Genomic DNA, 15,769 nt, shown 5'->3' on the forward strand with positions numbered 1-15,769 from the left:
ATACAGCAGCTGAATCAACTCTTCTAAAAACAGTTTCTCACCAACTTTACATTATCATCTTCATGATGAAGGATTTTCTGTACGACTGCAGATTAAAATTAATTATATTTAATTGTAGTTGTCCATAATGAACAGACAAATGGGAGAAAATTAATCTCTGCAACATAGAGCACATGCTGCAACATAGACTAAATGGCTCCTTTAAATGAAACCCTCCCACCTCCACACCCCACGGTCTCTGGGCTGCTCCAGGGAGAGGGACATCGCGGATAGAGCTGATATTATTGTTATTCTGTTCAACATGTGCTGATAAAATCTTTTTGTTTGATTCTTACTTGCTCTTTGTGTTGATGCACGTACAGTAACAAAGTGTAGACAAAGTCAGGAGACTGCTTCATGAATGACAACAATTCTATGTTTAGGTCCACTAATCTCACTCACTGCTGTCAATAAAATTGATTTTTCTTCCAATTATTACATCGAAACCTTTACCCACAGGGTGCACTGATCATTGAAGATGCTCCGCTTTATAACCAACAGACTCTCTGGACATCTCACAAAACAACAAGTTAAAACAACTGTCTGTTGTACCGTTGCTGATCTCAGGAAGGTCAAACTTAGTAAAGTCCCACCACTGCAGACGGTAGGTGGTGTTAGCGATGTTGCTGGCAACTGCCGACTGACCGTCCCCGATTGATGCCCCTGAGAAAACAATTGTCACTTTTTAAACACAAGGCAGATTCATACCAAAAATTGTACAGATAAAGATTTCGAATGTTTTTACATTCTGCTTTCAGATTTCAAAGAACAACATTTCCACCTCTCAATTATGGATCCCATCTTGGTTATTTCTGGGTTGCCTAGTAGCTGGTGGTGATTTCTAAACGTGTGTGTGTGTGTGTGTTTACCAGCAAGGACTCTGTTGACAGAGGAGTGTGTAGCCAAACCAGGCTGCCCCCTCTCATGGAAGATTCCAGCGTAGGGCAGGTACTCGGGAAGGAGGAACCGTCTGCACACATGACAATAAGTGGGAATTATGTAAAACATATTTACCCTGGGCAAGTTCAGATCTTGAACTTCAATTACTGTTTTTGATAATGTTTTAATGAGCTGAATACCGTGGGACAAAGCGACCTAGAGAAGGTGCAGACATCCTGGCGTTACGTGGTGTCCTGTGTCTTGCTCTATCTCCATTATCACTGCAAAAAAAAAAAAAGTTAAGTCTGTGCAGAAAAACACTGTTTTAATAGCACAGGTTAAGCTGTACACATAAAGACCATTTACACACAAAAACATAACATTATAAAGGTTTGCAGATCGTGTAAAGTTAAATAGTGTATGGATTAGAGAAGGTTAGCTGGACGTGTCAAAGCTGTATGGTAAAATATGTATAGGTGGCTGTAATCATTTCTCTCTAGACAAATAACTTTTAGACTGAAGCAAAAAAACCAATGTCACTGCAGTGGGACCTCACTTTGCAAATAATGCGGTAAAACAGATGAAAGTTGAAATCCACGCAGTTGTATTCCATAAAATGTATTTAGTAGGTTTCATTAGGTTTTATTAGTCTAATGAAGGTAAATTGATCTTGCTCAAGTCTTCCCAGAGATCCTGTTTTCTTTCTGTTTGCTGATGTTTGACTAAAATTTCACCTTTATCATGTGTTAAACAAAGCTTCCGCAACATCTAGGTGATTAAAATTTGAGAACTGATGTAATAACTTTGTACGAAAGTCATTACCGAAATTACTACAACCTACTGTTGTTTCAATGTTGGAAAGTGCACCAACAGGTCCACTGCAACTCAAGATAAATGAATAAAAAGTACTGAGAAATTTTGTGTTTCAGTTGAATGATCAGAGACAATATAAACTATCCATCTAGCAAAAGCTGCTACAAAGAGCTTCTGCTACAAAAAGGTAGAAAACAAAAAACCCAAACTCAGCTAAGCATCTCAAAGACAAAATGGCAGTACAAATGTCATACAACACTTTTAAAAAAGAAATTTTTGGCACAATAATGATTTCATGAGTTCTTAAAAAGACGTAATCCCACCCTTGTTGCTAAAAGTGGTTAAAAAGTAAAAAAAATAAAACAAAAAGATAAAATAAATTAGTTCTGTTGGTTCATTTTTTGCAGTGGGATTAAAATTGGTAAAGTGATCTATAGTCATGGAATTTGAATAGTATTGGTACCGACAACCACATTTCTGGTATTATGTCACGCTTAAGTAGAATATTAGAAACCCCAGAATACAAGTACAATTTGATACAACTTATCAAAATTTGTAATTACTGAATTACTCCATCACCGTCAGACAGCAGCACCACATTAATGTTGCTGATTCTCTCCCAGCTGTGTCAGAGTATAATAGATAACGACTAAATAACTTTATCTGTCAGAGAGCATTTGGTGCCATTGGAGTGTAAAAGTCTGCATTGTATATATATTATTTATACATTCTGTTACACTGTTTTTAATTTTATGCTTTAACTTGTTGGTGTTTTATCAGGTATCTATAGCTTGTCACTAAGTTTTATGTAACTGTGGACAAAACACATCGTACACTTCAGTGAGTTTTCCTGCGTGCACAAAGATTTTGATCAAAGAGCAAAAAGATAAGGAAGTCTGTAGTTTTGGAGACACAGTACACACTGTGTCAGCTGTTTCAGACATGAGCTGACATATACCACAGATTCTCGTGCTGTTCCTTTTTAATTTGTAATCGACGATTTCCAGGTCTGCCCTTACCAACAGTAGTTCACGAATTTCGTTGTCCTTTCAGTTCGACATTGTTGTTGTGTTCGTGTAAATGAATGAGTTCTTCCCATTCGGGTGTTCGTATTTGTGCGGTTTCCCAGCAGTCTCAGGAAATGGATATCATCAACCTGTCCACTCACTCATTGTGGATTCTTTGAAATCTCCTCTATTAACAAATGACCTCGGTTGGAGATAATCCGGACATTGCACTAGGGAGCTGGCTGGGTAAAATCCAAGTAATGTCAGGGCCAACAGACTCGGGTGTTTGCGTTCAAACCTACACCCACCTCACAGAAAGTCTGGAAATGTCTGAATTCCAGTGCATGTCTGAAAGGGGCTTATGTGTAAACAATTAAATGTAGTAAATAACAGTTTAACCGATGTAAAAGATGCAGAATGAAACTTACTCCAGTTCCTCAAAGTCCACATCACTGTTGTCAATGGAGCTGGATGGGTTGCTGGGAGGACTGTCTGATGAGGATGACATGGCCCGCAGACGGTTCTGCTGGTAGCGGAGGGAGCGCTGCCGAATGCTGTCACGTCTGGAGAGATATTGGATCATCCTCTGGGCATAGTAAGCAGCTGGAGAAAGCCTGGACAACACAGAAGCGGGACATATCAGATTCATTCCTCTAGAGAAAATAGTGACATTTCATAATCAAATAAATCCCCTGCAACACCTTAAACAATGACAAACACTTAAGTTGGTAGTTGAGTAATGCTGTGATCACATAACACTACTGGACTGACATGGGCCTGACTGACTGACTGACTGACTCTCTCACAAGTGCCTAAAAACAGAAGAAACATGGTGGAGGTGTCCCAGAAAGATTTTAGTCATCGCCCTCAGCCCAGTATCCTGCGACTTGTGGCCAAAAAGATTTTCTTCAGTTTAATATTTTCATTTGTAGTGCAATAGTGCAATATTCATTGTAAATCTAAATCACTCACCCCTTAGTGCAACTGACTAAAACAGGTAAATGGCATATGATTATGTGTACCTGGCTGGATCAGGGTAAATGGGGTGGTCTCTTGATCCTGACATGTCATAACGAGATAATGATAAGAGAGATGATTCCAACAGTCGCCTGTGTGAAAGAAACAGAAGCATATATGTTGGGACTAGAGATGATTATTGAAAGAATTGTGTGGATACCTGTTAATATGCAACTTTCCCTGTGATCAATACTACATGTTCAGCAACATGTCAGCCACAAATGGTTGAGAGAACAGAAATTTTAACCTCTCCGAGAATCTAAGGTAAATCAAAATTCTGCTCTAATTGTCCAATTCAGACCTTCATTAACACTTGCTACTGCATATGAGGTATTATTATGATGTGAGTTTGTAGCCACAACTAATCAAAGTGCTAAGATGAAGTACCTCCTCAGAGAGTCCTCATCTGGGGGGTCAACAGGCATTTCTTGGCTTAAGGCTTCCGGTGGCTCTGCCGACCGGCCGGCAGCAGCCTGCCGGTACACCCTTTCCCACTGTGCTGTGTCCTGGTTGTACACCAAGCCCACAGTCTGCTCTCCAGGCTGGCTGGAGGAAGGTGCTATAGGGAAGGCCACTGTTCCTGCTCTTACACCTCCAGGGGGAGGAGGCTGCTCACTGGGCTCTGGAGGTGCCCTCCTCTCTTGTGTTTGAGCATCTAATGACCTCCTGCCTGCTTCAGGCTGCCATGGTGGAGAGGACAAAGAAGATGAAGAAGAAGGAGGAAAGGAGGAAGTGGAGGGCTCCAGATTTGAGGCAGAGGTGGAGGAGCTCTGGCTGGTGCGCTCCCAGCGCTGAGAGTCATGGTTAAATGTCAGCAGGTTGTGGCAGGCCCTGCAGCGGTTTAGATGGCCCCTGGAGGCCGGGGGAGGAACGTTGTTCTCTAGGCTGTGGGAACTAGGGGGAGGGGGAAGAGGAGGCTGGTAGTGGATAATGGTAGGGGTAGAGGATGAAGAAGATGAGGAAGGCCCAGGTCTGTCTGGGTCCATGTTATTATTCAGCAGCTCTTGGCTCTGCTCCTGGCTTCCGTCAGACATGCTGCCCCCTAAAGCCGGTTCCAGGTCCTGCATGCGGTCGAATTCCATGAAGTAGCGGCTCAGGTTGCACTGCAGCACATTGCGGAAGGAGGCTGTGTTCCCACGGGAGCCATCCCAGAATGGGTGGTGTCCGCTGCTTGTACCACCGACATCGCGGCCCCTGGGCTCTCCTTGTTGGGGGAAACCCCGTCCTTCAGTAGCAGAGGTGTAGACAGGTGAGTGAGAGGAGCCGTCCTGCTGACGAAGCACTGAAAGAAGGCTGATGGAGGAGGAGGAGGAGGTTCTGGGAGGCAGCATGCCTTGACCAATCCCACCCTCCCTCATGCCAAGCAGGTTGCGTGTCCAGTCAGGTGCTGGCCTGGAGGTGGAGAGCGGCTCGATGCCACTCGGTGCTGTGGGGTTAAGAGAAGTGCTGGCACTGTAGTAGACTGAGGTAAAGGCTGAGGGTCTTTCTGGGGGCTGTCTGGGCTCCGTACGCGCTGAGGAAAAAGTGGAAGCTGGTGAGGGCTGAGGGGCATCAGAGGACACCCTGGAATCAGAGGGCATCACGGAGGAACCATCAGCAGCCAGGGAGGAGCTGCGAGAGATGGAGCAGCGACTACACAGACAAACCATGCCCAGGTGCTGGGTACAGCCGGGGAAGGGAGGCCCACGCTCAGAGCTGGGGTACTGGGCGAGTGGCATGCTGGGAGATTCTCCAATATTACTTCCACTTTCTGCAAGAGGACGTGGCTGCTCGCCTCCCGTCTGAGCTGCTGGGGAGCGAGAAGACAAGATGTGGAGGAAGTTGTGCAGGATGGGTGTGCGCCGAACCGGTTGGGAGGGCAAGAAAGAGCGCTGGCGGAAGTGAGGCATCTCAACACTGTCCATAGGCACCTCAGAGTCATCCTCGTTCTAAAAGACAGTAAGTGGGGTCAGACCAATCATAAGGCTACACGTACAACATGTCTGAAAAGCTATTTTGGTTGCTGTATTACTGGCTGATATTAGTTTATTTTCAACCCTAAAATATCATCTTTCTGGTCCTCATCAGCCTAAACAAAAGGCTGACAAGAGAAACACAATAAATAGCTCTCACCTGCTGATTGGACGGATTCACTATTGCAGTCAGGAGGTTGTGACCAAGAGGATCAAACCTCACCAACCTGAAATGAAATTGACACATTTGTACAAATGGATGACAAATGCTTTTTTTGTTAATTGTTAATTTACATGATCTAAAGCATGATCTTCAACACCTTCTGTATTTTTAATAATAAGTACATAAAAAGAGGCCACATTAAAAAAACAAGTGAATGAAATACATTCAGAAAAACACTACACAGAGTAATCAAAATCTTCTAAAAACAATGGCTTAAAAGTCATTGTGACAGCTGCTGTGTTTCACCCACCGGACTCTCTCTGTATCACTGCCTGTCTTGACCACAGCAAAGGGCTCCGGTCGGCTCCAGTCCCAGAAGTGGAGCTCATTGTTAGTGGCAATCAAGAGGAGCTGAGCAGTTGGGTGGAAGGCCAGGGAGGCGATGGCAACATTGCTCTCTGTAAACCAACTCTCACTTCCACCCTGCACAAAAATCACATGTGAACATCCTAAACATGAATCTTTGAAAAGGATCGTTTAATTAAAATCCTGTGATTGAAAAAACAAAACAAACAAACAAAAAAAAACAGATCTAAACAGAGAAAAAACAATTTCTGCTTTTTCAGTCAGTGTAACCCAAACGATAATAGGCATAGACGTAGGTCATGCTGCATAGGGTAACATAATGCTGAATGCCCACTGAGTCCTTTTCAAATTAACATTCAAATCCAACAGTAGGTAATTTATTATAGTTTTTTTGTTTTTTTGTTTTTGCTTATTCAATGCAACCACAAGGGGACACAAGCCAGTGTCTTCTTGTGCCAGTCCCAAGTCCCAGTCCCAGTCCCATATGCAGAGGGTTGTGTCAGGAAGGGCATCAGACGTAAAACACATGCTAAATTTAACAGAAGAATAGTGACTTCCACACGGAATCTGACTCCTATACCGGATCGGTTGGGGCCGGGTTAACAACGACCACCACCACCGTTGACCTACAGGGTGCCAGTGGAAATTGGACTAATGTTTGTCGAAGAAGGAGAGGAGGAAGGTGTGTTTATAGGCATAAAAAGAAGAGGAAAGCTAAGGGTGTAGGACTGACAGTAGGGACTTTGAATGTTGGTACTATGACAGGGAAGTCTAGAGAGTTGATTGACATGATGCAGGGGTAAGGTGACATAAGAGTGGAGGTAGAAGCACTCAGGTGGACGACATCTTGTGTAGACATTGTAATCTGAAAGAGATCAGTGACTGCAAAGTATTGGTAGGGGAGAGTGTAGCCAGACAACACAGGATGGTGGTGTGTAAAATGACTCTGGTGGTGAGGAAGATGAAGAGGACGAAGGCAGAGCAGAGGATGAAGTGGTGGAAGTTGAAAAAGGAAGAATGTTGCGTAGTTTTTAGGGAGGAGCTGAGACAGACTCTAGGTGGTTTGGAGGTGCTTCCAGATGACTGGACCACTACAGCTAATGTGATCAGGGAGACAGGTAGGAGGATACTTGGTGGTGGAATGAGGATGTTCAGGATTGTATACAGAGAGAAAGATTAGCTAAGAAGAAGTGGGACACTGAGAGGACTGTAGAAAAGTAGACAGGAGTACAGGGACATGCAGCGTCAGGTGAAGGTAGAGGTGGCAAAGGCCAAACAAAGAGCATATGAAGACTTGTATGTTAGGTTGGACACTAAGGAGAGAGGGGTGGATTTGTAAAGGTTGGCCAGACAAAGAGATAGAGATGGGAGGGATGTGCAGCAGGTTAGTGTGATTAAAAATAAGGATGGAAATGTATTGACAGGTGCCAGGAGTGTGATGGGAAGATAGAAGGAGAACTTTGAAGAGTTGATGAATGAGAAAAATGAAAGAGAATGAAGAGGAGAAGAGGTGACTAGTGTGGAGCAGGACGTAGCAAAGATTAGTAAGAGTAAAGTGAGGAGGACGTTGAAGAGGATGAAGAGTGGAAAGGCAGTTGGTCCTGATGACAAACCTGTGGACGTATGAAAGTGTCTAGGAGAGGTGGCAGTAGAGTTTCTGACTAGTTTGTTTAACAAGAACTTGGAGAGTGAGAGGATGCTGAGGACTGGAGGAGAAGTGTACTGGTGCCAATTTGTAAGAACAAGGGAGATGTGCAAAGCTGTGGCAACTACAGAGGAATAAAGCTGATGAGCCAAACAATGAAGTTATGGGAAAGAGTAGTGGAAGCTCGGCTAAGGGCAGAGGTGAACATTTGTGAGCAACAATATGATTTCATGCTTAGAAAGAGAACAACAGATGCAGTATTTGCTTTGAGGATGCTGATGGAGAAGTACAGAGAAGGTCAGAGGGAGTTGCATTGTGTCTTCGTAGATTTAGAGAAAGTGTATGACAGGGTGCAGAGAGAGGAAAATGCCTGTGAACCAGGTGGAACAGTGAGGTTACAGGGAGCAGAGAGAGGAGCTGTGGTATTGTATGAGTAGATAGTAGATATATTGTATGGCAGAAGTATGTTAGAGTGGTGCAGGACATGTATGAGAGCAGTAAGACTGTGGTGAGGTGCTGTAGGTGTGACAGAAGAGTTCAAGGTGGAGGTGGGTCTGCATCAAGGATCAGCTCTGAGCCCCTTCTTGTTTGCTCTGGTGATGGACACACTGACAGATGAGGTTATACAGGAATCTCCATGGACTATGATGTTTGCAGATGACATTGTGATTTGTAGTGAGATGGATGTGAGATGTAGCAGGTGGACGAAAATCTAGAGAGGTGGAGGTCTGCTCTGGGAAACAGGAATGAAGCTTAGCCGCAGTAAGACAGAATACATGTGTGTGAATGAGAGGGACCCAGGTGGAACAGTGAGGTTACAGTGATCAGAGGTGAAGAAGGTGCAGGACTTTAAGTACTTAGGGTCGAAGGTTTAGAGCAACAGAGAGTGTGGAAAAGAGGTGAAGAGGCGAGTGCAGGCAGATTGGAACGGGTGGAGAAAAGTGCTAGTCTATTATCGAGTTTGTGTCAAGACAAAGTCAGCAACAATTTAACTGTATCATTAAATACTTATGAAACAGTCATTTTCATTATTTATATAACCAAAGATGAAGAAGTCTGACCTGTTACTCTACTTCTCAGACTGATACTCACATGCAGATCCCAGATGCGGACTTCACCATCAAGGCACCCAGAGGCCACCAGGCCGGGTATTGTGGGGTGAAAGGTCACACACCAGGGAGTTCTACGATGGCCCACTAAGGAATGTAGGCACTTTCCAGTCTTCACCTCCGTTATGTAAATATTGTGGTTTACATGTGTAGAAGCCATGAGGGTCCTAAGAGAGGTGACAGTATTTAAAAATTGTTGAACATATCGATTTTCGTCAATAAATATCATGTTAGTGACAGAAAATGTTTCAGGGCTTGAATTTCAGGAATCTGGGATAGAAATCTAGCACTTATAAGGTTCATATGTTAAATTATGACAAGGCTAATCACTCCTCTCCTGTTAGTGTCTCTCACAGTCAATGATATGAACACGCAAGCATGTAAATGTAAATCTACATCTACGAAGAAAAAAACAAAAACCCTCTGAAATCCATTTGATCATCAATAAAGCCACTAAAAACTGTCTCTCTTCTCAACATAAGCATTTTGAGTTTTAGTTATTTAAGAAAATGCTAAGAGCAGGTTGCAGTCTGTGCTAAACATGCAGAATGCAAATTCACACAGGACTAGAGTAAACTGATATTTAAGAAGCAGTTTGAATAGCAGTTTGAACAGATAACATTAAATACAGTTATTATTACTATTAGTATCACTAATAGTAGCCTAGACATTATTTTACTTATACAATGCATTGGTCCATAGACAAGGAACATAAATGACTCACTGCACATGTAAGATACATAAATAACTACAAGACAGGAGAACATTTTTACCTCAGATTGCAAATCAACTAAGTAAAACCTGTAATTAAGCTTGCAAGAAGTTTTCCTCAATAAATGTACAAATGTGAAGCATTTGTACAGAAGAATTCGACCTCCCTGAGTTTTATACCATCCCTGAGTAAAAACCTCAGTCAATGTGCCGTCTGCATGAGGAGACACATCCCCGAATTAATGGTGAGATTCAGATGCTAAAGACATTTAAGAAAGATTCTTCTAACACAACACTTGCCAATTTTCAATTTCTAATTAAATACATCCCCAAGGTGATTCCGGACCTTGGTGATGTATTTTCTCACCTGTCTGGACTGAATGCTAGCAGGAACGTTGATCGAGGGCTGTCCGGCAGCTCCACTTTCTGTCAGAGGAACAATCAGAATTGTATCAAGTTCCTACAATATAAAAGGTGTTATAGGGTACATTACAAATTGCAGGTAGTTCTTGTTGTATTGGATAAGAAAGACGAATATGAAAAGAAGCAAATTAATGTGTGACCAAAGGCTTAACAGAACAAAGTAAAAAATAACTATTCTATTAAAGAAAAACTGTAGTTAAGAGGAAGTCACATGATACATGGATTCACTGATCACTTGTTAAAAGCACAATTACTTGTTTATTTTTCTCTAGAGCTTAAAAATCTTATGCAAAACTAATATCTTTAATAACAATTAATGATGTAATAATATTATTGCACGTATATGGAGTTAGTTTTATTAGCACACATTAACCAGTTGCAGTCAATTGCAATCAATTATTAATATAGCGACTGACAAAGTTTTTCTAATTTGTCCATCAGATTTTTGGTTGTCTCATCCAGTCCAGGTTCAAACATAAAGCTTTTAAATGTTATGTCAAAGCTGCTGCACCAAAGCTCTCTGGGGTGCATGTTATATTAGTACCTTTAGAAAATAATTGTACATCATAATTACGTAGTTGTGGATGTTTAGCTTAACTTAACTATTCCAGTGCTTTGTTGTCCCAACTTGATTTTTTTTATTTTATTTTTTTTTACACGTTGCTTGAAACAAATTCAAAATGGGCATCAACATTCAGGCAGCAGGTGAGTGGAGTGGTTAGCGCTGCCACCACACAGCTAGAAGGTCCCCATTTCGAATTCACCTGTGGCTCCAGTCTTTCTGTGTGGAGATTACATGTTCTCCCCGTGCTTGTGTAGGTTTCCTCAGGGTACTCCGGTTTCCTCTCACAGTCCAAATACATGCATGTTAGGTTAATTGGTGACTGTAAATTGTCCGTAAGAGTAAATGTGAGTGTGAATGAGTTGACTTTATTCTGTAAAGTGCCCTGAGATGACTTTGTTGTGAATTGGCGCTATATAAATAAAGTTGAATTGAAAAATTGAATTGAATGTTTGTCTTTGTATGTCTGTATGGTGGCCCTGAGACAGTATAAACAATCAAAAAATATGGGTATAAAATTTATAAAAACCCTGCATTCTGTTTTTACTTACATTTTACAGAGTGACCCAATGTGACATTTTAGCCTTACTGGCTCTTTGTCAGAGAAGAAACCTTAAAAAACAGATTTCCACAACCTCCAGTTGTTATGAAAAAATAAGTCAGGAAAGTAGAATTGTTCTGAGAAGTTAAAACGTAACTAATATTGTTTTTCCCTCCACACACAGTACCTGACTCTGCCATTTCATCCAGCGGACCTTCTCTTCCACCAGCAGCTGCAGGAGTCGCTGCGAGCCAAAGGTCTGGGAGCCACGCTCCCGGTTGGACAGGATGCGGACCGAGTTCCTCTGACGGGATCCCATGTTGCTACCGGTACCTAATTGGCTGCTCACGCACACTGTGGCTAGTCCGACGCCATGTAAAGTCTAGGCTGAGGGAGTAGAGGTTCAGTGTGAATACATATGAGAGGAAGATGGCCACACTGGCTCAGTCTAACTTGACTAAAAATAAAGGTACAAGAAAATAGACACTGGTAAAAGGGGTTAACAAGCTGTGATGGTAATTAGACAGAAAAACTGAATTCATACGCCCTTCTAAATGCCACCTGTTTTTAGTTTAACCACATAGTTTGAAGAAAAACCCAGATATGAAATATTACCAGTAAATATTAAAATTATAAAAGTCAATTTATGCAGTTACTCCAGATAGTTTTCACACTCCCTCACTTTTTGCTGTTTATTATGTTGTAGAAGTTATTTTAAAATCAATAGTACATAGCAATCTACAGTCAATGGCCCATTTTGACATTTTTGGAAATTAATTTAAAATTAAAAATTGGGATCAGATACATCAACCGACTGTGACTGAAGGCCTTTTAATCCTATAAACATCTTACTAAACCTTTTTCATTTATTACTCTTGTTTACTGACACTACTGACGTCTCTTTCTTTGTTGGTACCAGTTAACATGACTCGAAGTGCTGCACTAAAATAAATTAATAATTGAACACCATTTGTTCAATTTCAAGTTGATACAAGCAACAAGTCTCAAAAAAGCCAATAATGCATAATTCATAAAATGTTTTGCGCTATAAGACAGCAACTGAGACTTGCGTTTTGGTATATATTGTTTTCTGTTTGTAGTAGTAGCATGTAAAATATGACACTGACAAATTGAATAGTACAGTTTACTTACATTTAAAATAGCAAATGAATGTTAGGTGATTTGCAACAAACCACGTTTTGAGGGCCAAAGTTAAAATCTTTAAATGTTGTGCTGTGTCTGACACCCACTGAAGGCAGTGAGATTTAGATTTATTTCATTTCTGTGAGCTGAAGTCTGCACACAGCAGCAGTTTTTTCAACCACAAGAAAAACCTAATATTTGTTTCAAACCTGGACTGTGTCTGAATAAAAAACGTTTGATTTACAGTGTACTGCTGATTTTAGTGGCCACCCAGGCAGGTTCAGGCTGTTTATAGATTACATCCTCCTCACTCAGTTTTTGGATCATTTCCTCAGAGTCTTGCCAGAACTCCTGAAAAACACTGAAGATCAGATTTGAACCCCACATACACTGACTCTCCGAGGTTTTCATTTTGTGGAGCTGTGATTGTTAATTGTTCCAACAGAAAATAATTCTACTCTATATTGATTAGAGCTGAAACACACATTATATGGTTCTAGCTTCACTTTGACCAGTTAATGCTTTTCCTTGTCTTGCATTATTTATTATACTAAATATTATATATTAGTTATGAATGAAAATTTTATTTGCTAAAAAAAAATAATAAATACAAAAATAAAAAGTACAGGTATGAAGCTGTTATTACATTCTTAGTTTAGTTAGGCTAACCTGTGAGTTTTGGGTCACCACAGTGAGCCATTTGTCCACATGTTGATTTGGCCCAGTTTTTATGCTGGATGTCCTTCCTAACAAAACACACCCCAGGTTCTATTGGGCTTTATCATCACTCCATGGCTAGGGATGGTCTTGCCCAGAGACACTTGGAAATGTGGCTGGGAGGAGCGGGGTGCGAAGCCCTACCCCATGGTTAGTAGGCCACTCTACCAACTGAGCCACTGCCGCCCCAGTTTAAAATATAGTTAGTTTTGTATAATAAATAGATTTAACTCGAGAACTTTCGTAAATTTGTGTTTTGTGTATCAAACACAGAAAATATGACAATAATCCAGAAAAGTAAAGGGGACTTCATCAAATGTTGTGTCTGACCTGCCCGAAACCAAAAAAATTCTACTCGCTACAGTGTAAAGACCTCCCCGCGCAAAAAAAGAAAACAAATTCTGATTTCAAGGAGGTAAAACCAATCACATTTTTGAACTAGTTTACCTTCTATCAACTGGCTAATTAATTACCAACAGCTCTAATGTCATTCATAACACCTGCATAACCCCATGTAGTGGGCCTCAGTCCAGACCTAATAAATAGCAACGACCGAAGATCAACCCTGCAGCGCGATCAAAAAAGTTTGCCACACTTCACAAAGAGCACAACAAAAACACTGCATCTCTGTTAAACAGCCCATTAGAAAGAACTTTAATATGCTGCAGTTTCTTTACATTTCAATATCTGTGTGAAGGTTGGAGGAGCTGAAAAGCACAACTTTAACTCTTTAGACTGGCTGGGAAAAGTTAATAAGATCCAATGCTGGTCACCCTGCTCCGTTCCCACATGGGATGTTTTCAATGTTTGGGAACACTGACTGTGGAGGAGTTCAATCAACTTCCTCCAGGATAAATATAGCGTCAAGCAAAACAAAAACACCAATACTTTAAGAGTGAATTGCACTGTGACCTCAACTAACAATTCTTTGCATTATCATCAATTCTTCTATTTATGCGAATAACCGATTAGGCTGTAAAGTGTAATCTTATTCAAATGATTCAAAAGAAACCTAAAGACATTCAGGATATGATCATAGCAAAATAAAGACACTAGAAATTATTCACATTTGCAAAGATGGAATTTTCACACCTAAAATCCCAAATTCATTACTGAAGTAGTGGCAGATAAACCCTACGCCAATGAGCTAATCTAAATTATACAAGTTTTTTTTAGAGAACTGCAACAGAAATTGTTTTCCCATTACTGATTTCTCTGCTGATTGGAGTTTCAAATTATGACATCGCAACTAATTACCAAGCTTAATTGCTGACCCATAAACTATAATTTCAAAATCTCCTAAAGAACTTTCCCACAAATACTGACAAACAGAAATGCTATACATTTGCCTGAAATATTCATGACAACAAACGTGTCTTTTTTACACAAAACATATGTATATACAAATAATTTCTTATGGTATTATAGGTCTCTGTGAACCAAATCATGTTAAGCTCACTAGTATACATTTTACAGTTTAGGTCATTTTAAAAGAAAGCCACACCAAAGTAAACAGTTGTCCACAAACACAGGGGTTCCCAGTTCACTTTGTTTTCCCACACTCCACCCTCTAAAATGGTGTTTTCCAGCTTCTGATTCACTGAACACACCTGATGCAAGTAGACAGCATTGGACAGAGCAGAGGTCCTTGAGGATCAGAATTGAGAATCCCTGTTCTAATAATTACACTCCAGCAGCTTCCAGTTTATTTCCATCAACAGTTTTATAGCAAAACTATGTGCCATTACTGAGGCAAATAGTTGACACGCTTACCAACATGTCATCCCAGAACACGCGCGCTGTTATAGAACCATTAGAAAACCTCCAAAAAGTTAATGTAGGAAATGTTAGCTTCTCTTTAACCCGATCGGAGATAGCTAACGGTAGCCAAAGAGCTAAACTAGCCCATTCCGGATATCGCTAACATCGGTATGGAAAACAAAGCTCCGACTCATTTGACATTGAAATGAATTGACGTTGACTCAGACCAGTGAATGTATTATTAGCATACAGTAAAGCAACGATACACCAGTAAACGAAGGGACATGGCCTACCTTTCTTTATGTTGTCGCTCTCCGACTGTGCCATCACTGCTCACAGGCTAACAGGAGTTATGCTACCTACTTGGCTAGCTCGGCCAAAAACGGAAAATGTGGCCGCTAAAAATAATAAGCTGTCTAGCGTTAACATCGGTGTTTTGCGGTTTTAGTAATACACCGTGTCCACGGTGATCAATGGACAACATTCATCATAGGAAGAGAACGTAAAAATATTTCTAAGGCATTGGTCCAATGTTTTACTAGCTGCCCGACGTCAAACTGCTACTGCGTAACTACCTAGCTGCTAGCTAGCTGATCACGCGCAGGCTTATCAACAGATCACCGATTACTACTGAACGAACGTATCCCATTCAACAAAATTACAATTTTCATCATGTAATGTAGAAACGGATTAAATACATATACATACATTAGTATTTCTTCTACAAATACTGTAATATTCTTCTGATAGTCATAACCTTAAATTCGTGAAAATTTCTAAGTGCTCTGACATCGATTACAAGTCCTCGAGATCGTTTTAATAATTCAGATTTTTATTTTAATAAAAGTGAAAAATAAGGCAGCACTTATGTGGAGCATGCACAGACGTTTTTCAGTGTGCACTCAAACTCACTGCCACACA

At 41.0% G+C, this 15,769-nt stretch overlaps 1 protein-coding gene across 6 annotated transcripts in view; it reads right to left on the reverse strand.

Moving 5' to 3' along the window:
* Positions 1 to 15,444, reverse strand: part of ambra1b (autophagy/beclin-1 regulator 1b) — a 29,057-nt gene extending 13,613 nt beyond the window's left edge. For 2 of the 6 annotated variants that reach the window (XM_067493732.1, XM_067493734.1), the window contains exons 1-12: positions 15,142 to 15,442; positions 11,415 to 11,614; positions 10,069 to 10,127; positions 8,974 to 9,157; positions 6,181 to 6,353; positions 5,868 to 5,934; positions 4,143 to 5,683; positions 3,761 to 3,847; positions 3,167 to 3,352; positions 1,119 to 1,199; positions 909 to 1,009; positions 592 to 702 (exon numbers count right to left, since the gene is read on the reverse strand). In XM_067493732.1, coding sequence (XP_067349833.1) covers positions 592 to 702; positions 909 to 1,009; positions 1,119 to 1,199; positions 3,167 to 3,352; positions 3,761 to 3,847; positions 4,143 to 5,683; positions 5,868 to 5,934; positions 6,181 to 6,353; positions 8,974 to 9,157; positions 10,069 to 10,127; positions 11,415 to 11,546 — 2,722 coding nt within the window. In that variant the 5' untranslated portion in view covers positions 11,547 to 11,614; positions 15,142 to 15,442. Of the gene's footprint in view, positions 1 to 591; positions 703 to 908; positions 1,010 to 1,118; positions 1,200 to 3,166; positions 3,353 to 3,760; positions 3,848 to 4,142; positions 5,684 to 5,867; positions 5,935 to 6,180; positions 6,354 to 8,973; positions 9,158 to 10,068; positions 10,162 to 11,414; positions 11,615 to 15,141 lie in introns of those variants that run through there. The other 4 variants (XM_067493736.1, XM_067493737.1, XM_067493733.1 and 1 more) reach the window with 4 other exon arrangements.
* Between the last annotated feature and the right edge of the window lie 325 nt (positions 15,445 to 15,769).

The sequence above is a fragment of the Channa argus genome, chromosome 23, assembly GCF_033026475.1.
Source record: "Channa argus isolate prfri chromosome 23, Channa argus male v1.0, whole genome shotgun sequence".
Taxonomy (NCBI): domain Eukaryota; kingdom Metazoa; phylum Chordata; class Actinopteri; order Anabantiformes; family Channidae; genus Channa; species Channa argus.